This window comes from Triticum aestivum, chromosome 1B (genome assembly GCF_018294505.1).
Source record: "Triticum aestivum cultivar Chinese Spring chromosome 1B, IWGSC CS RefSeq v2.1, whole genome shotgun sequence".
NCBI classification, from domain to species: Eukaryota; Viridiplantae; Streptophyta; class Magnoliopsida; order Poales; family Poaceae; genus Triticum; species Triticum aestivum.
In genome coordinates this window covers 87,851,177-87,863,157 of record NC_057795.1, presented here as the reverse complement: position 1 = coordinate 87,863,157, position 11,981 = coordinate 87,851,177, and the positions used below count along the sequence as shown (strand labels likewise).

General features: G+C 45.4%; 1 protein-coding gene across 2 annotated transcripts; it reads right to left on the bottom strand.

The window, feature by feature from the left end:
• Nucleotides 1-2,504: 2,504 nt before the first annotated feature.
• LOC123108924 (uncharacterized) lies at nucleotides 2,505-8,478 on the bottom strand. 2 transcript variants are annotated; one of them, XM_044530373.1, is made up of 9 exons: nucleotides 7,422-8,475; nucleotides 6,342-6,539; nucleotides 6,178-6,246; nucleotides 6,004-6,090; nucleotides 4,523-4,609; nucleotides 4,375-4,437; nucleotides 4,039-4,275; nucleotides 3,903-3,954; nucleotides 2,505-2,702 (listed from the first exon to the last, which is right to left on the bottom strand). In XM_044530373.1, the coding sequence occupies exons 1-9, from the start codon at nucleotides 8,355-8,357 to the stop codon at nucleotides 2,686-2,688; spliced, it is 1,746 nt and encodes a 581-aa protein (XP_044386308.1). In that variant the 5' UTR covers nucleotides 8,358-8,475; the 3' UTR covers nucleotides 2,505-2,685. The 2 variants fall into 2 exon arrangements, with proteins under 2 accessions (XP_044386308.1, XP_044386309.1); XM_044530374.1 differs by lacking the exons at nucleotides 3,903-3,954; nucleotides 4,039-4,275 and having other exon boundaries at nucleotides 7,422-8,478.
• Nucleotides 8,479-11,981: the final 3,503 nt, after the last annotated feature.

The window sequence follows — 11,981 nt, the reverse complement described above, 5'->3', positions numbered from 1 at the left end:
TCCGTGATTCGTGTTGTATGAGTGGGAGAGAGAATATGCGGGATTTTAGGAGAGTTTTCACGGCCGCTTTGGTCAGGCAAAAGCTGCGGCTGTGGGGGCAGGGTCAGGTGGTCTTTCTGCAGTTGTGGGGTTGAGATGGGGAGATATGCGCATGTGACCGCCCATGCTGCTCGATGGAACGTGTAGCCCTGATGAAAAACGGATGCAACGGAGTCAACCTGGCATGCTGTTGGGGCAGATTAGGTGACGCGCGCTTGCCAACCAGGAGCTAATGCTAATCAGGTATTTTATATAGCAGCCAGAAAGATTACCATTTAAACACAAACATGCGAAAGTAATAATACGAGGGTGCGCTGACGTGGGTTCAGCTAAAACATTTGCGGTCATACAAGATTCAGTTCCAGCGCGTGGTGCGTGGGCATTAGTATGTTTAGCTTTTTTAGCAGATGCATGCATGCGCGAGACTCCGGCTGTCTAAAATTGATGGGAAGGGATCATTTTTGACAGTCTGTACGACCCACGCGTATAGCAGGCTACAGTCTACAGATAGAGTTGGACGGGACATTTCGAGGCGGCCGCAGGCCACATGATGGCATCTCCACATGTCATCGCCGTACGCCAGGGATGCCAGGGATGCGTGGTGTGTGTGCTGCATGGATCGATGGACGCTTGTTTAACAAGATAATCAAGCGGGCTACATTCCATTGTTTGATTTTAGTTAGGTGAAATAAACATCACATAATTAACCAAATGTATAGTCTAGTCCTCCATGTGAGAGGCTGGTACTACGTGAAGAACCGGCCAAATGGGAGATGGAACCGACCGACTCTCTTATGAAGAACATGCAAATGGGGTGATGGAACCGACCGATAGATAGGTGGCGACGTCCGATGACTACACATTAAATCTTTAATTAATGGAAATCATACTTGACCAGCTAACTCAGGGTCATGCGTGAGCATAGCCGAATGATGAAAACTCGAAGAAACGATAGCAAGGAACCGCGGGGATCCGAATGATGCAAACCCGAAGAACCGATTCAATGAAAGCAAGGAACCGAGGGGATCCGAATGATGCAAACCCGAAGAACTGATGCAACGGAAGCAAGGAACCGAGGGGATCCGAATGATGCAAACCCGAAGAATCGATGCAAAGGAAGCAAGGAACTGAGAGGATACGAATGATGCAAACCTGAAGAACCGATGAAAAGGAAGCAAGGAACCGAGGGGATCCGTATGATGCAAACCCGAAGAACCGATGCAAAGGAAGCAAGGAACCGAGGGGATCCGAATGATGCAAACCCGAAGAACCGATGCAACAGAAGCAAGGAACCGAGGGGATCCGAATGATGCAAACCCGAAGAACCGATGCAATGGAAGATTGCCATGAAGAACCTTGAAGAACCGTTCAACCTACTCAGAGGCTTTTGACAAGGTGCGAGGGATTGCCATGAAGAACCGTGAAATTTGCACTTGGAATCAAAATATTCATTTTGAGGAACCGGTGTCCCACCGTTGCCGAGCCATTGTTCACCCTATTGATAGCATGAAGAACCGTTAAATTTACCAAAATAGATTTTTGTGAAGAACCGATGTCCATCATTCATCAAAGTTATGGCAATTTAGCTCATATCAAGCCATCTACGGAACCAACTTATCAAGTGTATTCAGATATTCGGCCGGAGCACAGGCATTTAGATTCATCATGCTCTCTGGCTGGACGCATATATTCGGATACGTAATACCGACCGGAGCACGGTCATTTAGATAAGTACGCATACGTACCGCCCGTATAGATGGCGCATGTACTAGTTAGAACATGCGCATGCACACAAACCAGAGTACTAAAAAAACAATTGACATGTGTACGTGTATACTCGGCTTCTTTGCTTAGCCATCCGTCCTTGCTAAAACTTTAATTAAGACGAGCGTACACATTGTAAAAAAACTCTAACTAAGTTCTGCACTGGTAGCTCGAGGTTCAGTCAAAGGGGCCATCCAGAACTGTCGTGATGGTTTGGAACCTGTTCAACCGCGCCTAGTTTGCTTTTTGAGAAAATTCAACCGCGCCAGTGAAGCACGTGGGGCACAACGGGGGCACAACGTGGTCCGTATGGATTGGAACCAGCTCGAACGCTTTTCACGGAGTGGAACTTGCAAGGCCACATGGATTCAAACGAACACACGGGTCGGGCCACAACGTGCAGGCTTTTCGCTGGCCGGTGCAGGATAAAGTAGACAGTACTTGCCTTGGCACCCACCTCAAATAATTCATCAAATGGGAGGATAAGGCGCGTGAACATGTGAGCAGTTCCAATCTTGACGCGTTGATCAACGGTTCTGATAGTTATTTCTAGGGCAAGCTATGATAGAAAATCCTACTTATATATATATATATATATATATATATATATATATAAAGAGAGAGAGAGAGACACACACACACACCATCAGCTTTGCTGGGTCAGATAGACCTAACTAAGTTTGCAAGTCGCTGCTGCGACACATCAATTAGCCTAGAATAACCAAAAGAAGGATGTACAACGTGTATGATACATCTGGTTCTGTCAAGTTAATCTGCCCAGCTCGTTCATGCAAAGCTCGCAAAAAGCTATAACATTAAGACTAAGACCCACTATCATATACAAAATGATCCGGAGTTCAGCTCAGGCGCAAAAGGTGGTACTTATTCATCCCTCTTGCCTGCGCACAAAAAAAACATTGTAAACAATATGTAAGATCACTCAAGAGTTGTACTAATAAAATTCCACCAATCTTATCCAAATTCAGAATTGATGCATGGCATCCAAAATTTAATAATACACTTGCATGTTTCCACAGAGAAAGACTAGCATTCAGGAAGGAGAGAATTTATCCTCGTTCCCAAATAGTAGCGCCCACTGAATGTTTGCATACAGATGGGAAGTTATCAAGCATTCCCTTGCTCAACCGTTAACTCTTTAACCCATCTGTAGGTGCCTAGCCCTGGGTCCATGGATTGACCCGGGATATATGTCTTGAATGCAATCATATTATAGGTTATTCCAAAATTTGAAAACCAGATGTTTTACATACTTCAATGTCACATTACAGGAATATTTGTCTATGAACCTGCTCAGCTAAACCTGTTCAATAAAAACGAATATGCATTTTTCAAACTAGATCTTCAACATAGCAGGAAAAAGAAGTGTACCATGAAAAACTCTAGAAATAGATAATCAAGAACCATGTTAGGGCTTCAGGGCCCACGATAGTTTTTTTATTTAAATGGGGCCTAGGATAGTTGACCTGACCAGGCAAGGGCTGGGGGAACCAGCGACCGGCACCCTGGTGCTGTGCTGGCATCAAGATCAACGATTTAGAAAGAAAAGTACCAGGGATTTGGCCCAGATGACATTTCATTACTAATTCTTCTTAACTCCTAAGCAACAACCGTCTCTCTTTATACAGGGAACATAAAGTCATTAAGTGTCAACAAGAAAAATAAAGAACCAATAAAACCCTAAAGTAAGGAAAGTATCAAAAGAACTGATTACGTGCCGATGACAATCTAATTTCAAGTCTCTTGATGAACTTGCGGATCAAAGTCCATAAAACATCAAATGGCATTGGGCATGTTTGTATTACAGATGGGATGGGACAGCATCAAACGTTGACATGTCTAGTTCCATAAAAATTCAATCACTGCCATTGGGCATGTTTATAAATCCAACAAAAAGCTAAAAAGAAAAGAGTAGTATGGTCGTAATTACTGCAAAGGTTTTTATCTATAACCCGGTTATGCTAGATAAATCATAAATAACAAAACACCAAACAACTAAATGATGGCATCCAAATGCACATGTTCTTCGCAACAGCACAAATTCACATGGTAGAAGTCAATGCTTAAGCAAATCATGTTACCTAGAGATGCTTGGTTAGGTGCTACTATGGCAGCAGTAGTATCATCTTGGATCTACAAAAGAAAAAAGTTTTACACTTCTTTATTGTTTGTGATATACAGTCAGTAGTATTAATACAGTAAGTTTAATATTATTACTTGCTGACGCGTCCATGCAATAGAATGTCCAAGTGCATCATTCATTGTGTTTATGTCCCTGAGAGGGCGTATCAGAGGAGCCTTTCCATCCAACACTTGATTGACCAACACTAGGCAACATCCAGGTCCAAGTGCTTTGTCCCCAACTATTGTAGATGTACAAGATGTTTGAAGAGTAGCCTTGGCTACTCGACGATGTGGCCATAGATACGAAAGTAAAAAGACCTCTTTCCCACCCTAAAAGGATGGCAGAAGGGGAGCTTATTGAATGACCAGATTAATGTATGCAATTATATGTGTACATATGTCTTGTGTATTAAATAATATAACCATTACCTCCACATTCAAATCATGCGAAAAGCCTTGTTGTGCACATGCAACTACCTTCCTCTGTTCCACCTGTAACCAAGAAATGTATGGCAAGTTCACAAAATGCAAATGTGAAAACAAGCATCCATATAATCGAAGAAAAAAAGTTACACACATCATGCAGAATCTGACTTTCAGCATCAATCTTCTCTCTCCTAACACGAGGCATACTTTTCGGCACCAATGTCGTATTTCGCACTAACTGTTAAAAATAAGAAAGGGATGGCAAAATCCGCTAGTCAAAACATGGCAGTATATAAGGTGGAAATCACTGTTTCGGTGGAAAAATCAAAGTCATGTTATCAATGGAAGGGTGCTAGTATTCAATGAGTGCATTCTTTCCATATGCTCCGGGTTATCAAGAGAGAAGTCCACTTTTCAACCTTCACGTTACCACTTGGTTTAAGACTCAGCCCTGAACTCCAAAACAGGTTAATTCACTCCACTAACTCACAACACTGTTCAAGACTCAACCCTCTCTTCATTTCACTGATTTTGACCATTGGGTTGACCTGGTTTAGCTCACGTGGAAGCCAACTCAACATGTGCGGTGGCGAGGATAGATATGGTCCCATCTGCCATGCTCACACTACCCCTCTATCTGGATCCCTTCCATCGGACCCTCAACTCCCCTCACTTCCCAGTCCCCCGTCTCCCGTTCTTACACTTTCACCTGCCGGTCTACGTCCCTCATTGAGGCTGGTCCCCCGTCTTACATACAAGAGGAATTGAACAGGGAATTAAAACTGGTATCACTCGGAATCGTGGGGGCGTCTTCACTAGAGGCAGGGAAGGAGCTAGGGAGAGAAGTGGCGCGCGGTTTCTGTAATTAAGGTTCCCAGAAGGATGCTAGCAAGTAGCAACACAGGCCAGGTCGGGGTCGCTCCACCGCGGTCGATTGATTCTAGCCGCACAGCGGGTGGAGGTGGATGAGGCGTCCGCACTGGAGATGCCGCAGGGAACAGACCGGTGATGGACCCGTACGCCGGCCTGTACCTGCAAGAGTCGACGACGACGCTCGGGATCGGCACTGAATGGGGAGCGCTGTACTCCGATGCTGGCGTGCCCTGTTTGTCGCCGCGGGCCGCTAGAGAGAGGGACTTTCCTTTTTTTCTGGCTGGTCCCACTTGTAAAGAAGGGGTCAAACTGACATGGCAACAGTGATGTGGCAGTCAACTTGGTCGAAATCAGCCTTGTCACAGAAAACCGGCTTCAGCTGATCCGAGGGTTGAGTCCTGAATGGTATCAAGAGTTGAGGGGGTAAAGTAACCGGTTTAAAAGTTGAGGGTTAAGTGTTAAACCAAGTGGTAAGTTGAGGGTTGAAAAGTGGACTTCTCTCAGTTATCAATGTAAAGATTTCTATGAACAGTCGGTACAGCCAGGTGAATTTCACAATTGAATATTGAGCTTGCCCCAACAAGAAGTACTAAAAGGGAATTGGAAAAAGAGGTGCTCAAGGGTTTCATTTTGATTTGGTCTTCATAGAAAAAAACAACATATTAATTTTTTCCCACTAGATTGATAGTTTCCAGTATACATGTTATTAATATAAACATGCTTCTGCATGGCAATGTAATAAAATGGAGCTGCACTAACATTGCGGGGAGGCCGATACTTAGAGGTAACCTCCCTATTCTTGCAATGAGGTACTTTCCCTTGCGCCTCTATCTTCCTTTGCAGTACCTATGCCACAAAAATACCTTGATGATACACGTACAAAACAAATGATGTAAAATAATGCAATGCAAAAGAAAAGACAAAGAATATTACATTGCCTGAAAACTGTTTTTCCGCTACAACTGAGTGAGGTGCACTCGCAGCAGAGTCACATCTTATCACCTATTAAAATATGTAAGCAGTTAATGAAAATAGCATCAGCCTTGGATAGATATCAAATGGTTAGGATGTAGATATGCATTATTCAGTTTTTGTACCTTTGAACTTTTTTTTAGTTCTGCCATTTCAAGTTTAATTCTGTTCAATTGCTCCTGCATCTCAACACCCGCACCCTCAATTTTATCCAAGCGCTCTACCAAAAGTATGCTTTCATTATGTGTTCTCGACTTTGCTGGCTGAAGCTTAGTGCATGGGCACTGCCATACTTTAGGCACTTCAAGGTTTTGCCTCTTTGCCTAAACAATTGAAGCCAAATTCAACATCACAATTGGTCAAAATTTGCAAGGTAACTTACTGTCCTTAAATCAAGTAAAACAGTACACTGAACTCAGTGACTTGATAACATATATAATTCTATCAAACCCAAGGAGATGGCATACAAATATAACCTAGATGTACCCTGAAACTGGTCTACAAGCATCTTTTTTTTTTAGAAAAGGAGGATGACCCCCGGCCTCTGCATCTGGGCGATGCATACGGCCACTTTATTAATTATTCTCACAAAACCTTACAAAGTAATACCACAGTAAGACCAAAGCCGCCGTCTAAGCAACAAACTGGCGCTACACCTATCCAGTTGATGAAGGGGCGCAGATAGCCTGGGCCTAATACCAAACAGACATCGCAGCCAAACTGGTCCACAAGCATCTTAGTTCAACTCACTTTGCAATATTAGCGACATTCAAATATTAATACAATTGAGTAAAAAATGTAAGATCTGAAAAAAGAGTCTCTTCATGGAAAACTTAATGCTTCTAACAAGTCAGTACTTTTACCAAATACAAGCATTACATGAAAGAAAGAAGTATACACTGGAGTTGCCTCCTAACTTGTATGCAGGTATTCCAATAACAGATAGAACAGACTTTCAAGTAAAACAATCTACAAATTTCGCAATAATGCATGAGGTCTGCAAGTTGTTTTTCAAGAACATGGAAGTAGAGTAAACTGCAGGCAGGAGAATCTAGCAAACAACCATTAATAAGTGGATTTAGTGCTTTCAGTGGATTGTTAAAATTCGTTGAAGTTAAAGGTGCATCTAAATATTAATTACCATGGACTTGCTGCCACAGTTATTAATATTTCAGAAATACTTATATTCAGTTAAAAGGTATTACCGATTCCATGATAGCCTCGGTGACCTCTTTCCTGAGGTTGTCGATTTTGGAGTCCAATGCACGTGCCTTGGTATCATCAAAGTCCAAGAGCAGTCTCTCCAAGACTGCGGGTTCATCCACAATGTGTGTCACCTCATCTGTGAGACAAGGGTACAACTGGCGCATTTCATCGAATGTCTTGCCCGCGTTTGGCACTTTTGCGCTTGCTTCACCACCGCTCGTAGCAATAGTGCCCCAGATGGTCTTGGAGAGGTGGCAGAGGCTGCACTCATTTTCTTTGGCAGGGACGCCGTTGATGGCCTCGTGGTCGTGCCGGCCCTTGAGACTGCGCACCTTCTGCCGGAGGTCCGGCAGGCTGAAGCCCTTGTTGTCGAAGCGGCCTTGCAGCTGGAGGGAGGAGAAGAGCACCTTGGTTCTCGGCAGCTTGCCGTTCTCCTGGCGATGCGCCGCCAGGGCCTCGAGTATCTTGACCTCGTCGCCGGGCGTCCACGCGTGCTCGGACGGGAGAGGCTTCTTCCCGGGCTCGGCCGCCGGCGTCGATGTCGTCTCGTCTTTCTTCTGGGGCGGATCTGCTGATGGCGCGGTCTTCCTCTTGCGCTCCGGCAGCTGGGCATCGGCCTCCCTGCTCTTGGCTGACGGCGGATGCTTGCTCTTCGCGGGGTCCGGCGGTTGGGTTGCCCGCACCGGGGCCTCGTCGCCGGGTGTCCGGGCATGCTCGAACGGGAGAGGGAGAGGCAGAGGTTTCTTCTCGGGCTCGGCCGGCGGCGATCTGGTCTTCTTGTTCTTTTTCTTCGGCGGACCGGCCGATGGCGCGACCTTCCTTTTGCGCTCCGGCAGCTGCGCGTCGGCCATCCTGCTCTTGGGTGACGGCGTCGCGGGCTCCGGCGGCTGGGTTGCTCGCGCCGGAGGTTTACCGGCGGGGAGCGTGCGCGGCATCGTCGATCGGTTTGGAATGCTAGGTTTGGCCTGGATTTGCGGTGGGGAGAGGCCGAGAGGGGAGGGGAAAAAGTTTGGCTTTTGGCGCCAATTGCAATGTCGTTCCCGCGAGAATGGAAGGGGGTCGGGAATTTGGGGATAGGGCAGTAATTTCTGATTGATGCGATTTTATACATAATTATAGACAGATTTGCTCCCTTCCATAAAACATGAATAAATGCTGAATACTCATTCCATTTCAAATTGTAAGGTAAAATTTTATCACGGCATGCTTTTATTAATATTTAATACTGTATGTGATTTATGACTTAGTGTACCGAAATTTAATTTAAGTGTATTTAACGATATTTGTAAGTGCTTATATGAACCAAATAATGTTGTTAACAGTAGCATATTTTTGGTCAAGAGCTTCTCTAGTGAACGCTAATATGCCGCCTAAAATTATGAACAGTAAATGACGTGTCCATGGTATAATAACTTCGCCAGCGAGACAAGATTATTAGTTTTGTTGAATGTACATTAGAGGAGATTGGTGGCTTATGTAAAGATGTTATTGTAGGACGTCTGTATAATTTAAGATAAATTCTTTGGTGATGTATTTTCTCAAAAATATTTGCGAGGAACTTTCAATCTGTTCATCTTCAATCATGACAATACAACAAACACCGGAAATAATAAAAATTACATCCAGGTCTGTAGACCACCTAGAGACAACTACAAGCACTGAAGCGAGCCGAAGGTACGCCGCCGTCATCGCCCCTTCCTCGCGGGAACCGGGCAAAACTTGTTGTAGTAGACAGTCAGAAAGTCGCCGTGCTAAGGTCCCGTTGGACCAGTACAGCGGAACAACAACCGTCGCTGATGAAGAGTAGCATAGATCAGAAAGATCTAACCTGAAGAAATACAAACGTAGACGAACTACGACCAGATCCGAACAAATCCATCAAGGATAGATTCACCGGAGACACGCCTCCACACGCCCACCAACGGTGCTAGACACACCGTCGGTACAGGGGCTAGGCGGGGAAAACCTTATTTCATCTTCAGGGACCCGCCGTTGTCTCGTCTTCCTGAGCGGTATACAAACCTAACAAAAGTTGAAGAAATGTCTAAAAACGAAGCCCTCCCGCCAGTAAGGGCCGGGATCCACCGCGCCGCCATGGCACTAAGGCCACTGGAGACGAGGCGGACCGGCGGCGGTGCCGGCGGGAGGCACGGGAACCTTAAAGTTTTCTTGGGAGGACCCTAAGTTTTTTTCGATTCTGATAAACACCCTCTCCTAATTTTATATAATTTGCAATAAATAACCCTAGCTAACTGCCCAGGGCCTTCAAGTTCAGTGACACATACGACAATGGCGTCACCAATGGCACGCACGGCACCATGGTGTGAGGTGCCGAATGGCGTCGGAACAACAAGACGGCAGCACAGGGGTTGCGTGGCGGATCGATGGCGGCACGCACAACACCATGGCGTGGGGTGCCAAATGGGTCGGGACAACGTGACGGCAACATAGGGGCTGCATGGCGGATCGATGGTGTCACTGCGTGAAGATTGTTTGAGGCCATTTTTTGCAGGAAAAAAAAGGACATCTCCCTGGACATGTGCGAGAGACTGGAGGAAGTTTACAGTACCCCATAAAAAATCACGTTTACAAAAACTGTTTGTGGACATTTTTTCAGAAATCCAATTTAACTCTTGGGAGTATATGCTATGCACACTTATTTTTTGCAAATGTAAAAGAATATGAAAAAAAAGATTTGTTCATTGTCACATGCTACCTGCAATAAGTTATTTTACATGTGCAAAAAAAAAAATCGAACGCCAAATGTTACACTTATTTTTGTTTTTTCACCGAAGCACTGTTATCCAGTTTCGCATGGAAGTTGTCAAGCACGCAGGTTAGACTAACATGACCATCCAAAACGAAAAATCAGAATTCAAAACTTTTTACTCCCTCTGATTCATATTACTTATCGATCAAACGGATGTATCTAGCATTGAAAATACATCTAGATACATTCGTTTGAGCGTCAAGTAATATTGATCAGAAGGAGTACTAATTATTTTAAATTTGTTCATCTGCGAACATACTACTTATACTAAATCTAGACCCGTTCAAAATTTGAGGATTTTTTGATTTTTTTTTCATGTAGTTCGAACTGGTTAATCAGGCCTTGACACGTGTGGTTAGTTTGGGACCTGGACGTGTACACTATTCAGGTGTACGCTGCATTTTCTTCTGGTTTAGTTCCTGGTCAAACATCGGTCCTATCTCTCTGAGGCTTGTTGTGATGGGAGTATCATAGGTAGTATCATGCATGCCAACTAGACAACTTTGATGAGGTGGCATAGAATTAAATGAAGTAAGAGAAGATTAAGTATCATACTATCATGATACCGTATCATAATAAATATTACACTAGTATGTGTCATACATGGCAATAAATAAAGTCATCTATAATACTACTATATGATACTATGCATTAGGAAGGTAGTATTATATACTAGTATCATATGTATGATACTAACTTATGATACTACCCATTACAATCAGCCTGAACACAAGCTGTATTTTTGGCTGCATGCATGCGGTCGATTTGTTGACCACGTGCATGTACTAATGGATCAGCAGGGCAGTGTATGGCATGTGGGGGTTGCATGCATGGTTCTATTTGCCTCCCGTACGTGTTGTCCGTTGTTTGTATGGGCGTCTCCTGATGTAGTGTGGGTGTCAGCTTGGTTCTGTACGTGTTCTTTCAGCGTGCCGGCACGTCCTTAAGTAGTTCAGCTTGACATTCAACGGTTGGCACGTGTGTAGTTTCTACAATCCTCAGGTTGTGCCGCCGTTGCAGTATATTCTGAAAATCGCTCTTCTCGATGGTTGCGGTTGTTTCATGCTATTTTGCTTCATGACTTTGGGTGCTCCGGTTAGTGTATAAACACGTGTTCCGCCACGTTGTTTCTCTTAGCCTTACACGTTTGGTCTCTGTGCATAGATGGATCATGGCAGGCCTTGCCGAAGTGGCCTCCGCCGTTTAGGTCGTCCTCCTGGAATTCGCCGGTGCAGTTATTGGGCATACCGATTTGCGGCTCCGTTGTCCTCGTAGGATTCTTGGGGTAGTTATTGGGCGTAATGATCCGCGAGGCCGTGGTGCATCCATGTTGGGAGCTGCTGTTGATGATCGTCTGTCCGATAGATGATTTACTGCGTGAGGGCTGTCCCTCCCCCGTGCGGCGGCGCCGCCTCGCACCGGGGAGCCCCCGCCCTCCTCCTACAGCCTCGCCCCTCCTCCGTTCCCCTCCGCCGCCGTCGCCCGGGGCGTCACAGGGCAAAGCCCTTGTGGCGTGACAGCAGCGGGGGTTTCTCCTCGGATCTCGATCTGGTTGGGAGGCGGCGCTCCTCTCCGGCCAGATCGGCGGCGACATGGAAGTGGTGCGGCGGCGGCGGGGGAGGACGACACCGGCAACGGTGGATCTGGCCTTGACTCATGTCGGGCTAATTCGTTGTGCTACCGATCTCAATTGCCGTCGGCGGGGCACTGCTCCTAGACTTAATCTGCAACATGAGAATATCTGGGGCGCCAGCCCTAGGCTTGGTGGTGGTGGCCTTCTTCTTCGTCG

Coding starts and splice junctions, on each gene's coding strand:
- LOC123108924 (XM_044530373.1), bottom strand. CDS start 8,357: ATGCCGCGCACGCTCCCCGCCGGTAAACCTCCGGCGCGAGCAACCCAG. Junction 6,247..6,341: donor AACTAAAAAAAAGTTCAAAG/GTACAAAAACTG, acceptor ATATTTTAATAG/GTGATAAGATGTGACTCTGC. Junction 4,276..4,374: donor CGCATGATTTGAATGTGGAG/GTAATGGTTATA, acceptor CCATCCTTTTAG/GGTGGGAAAGAGGTCTTTTT.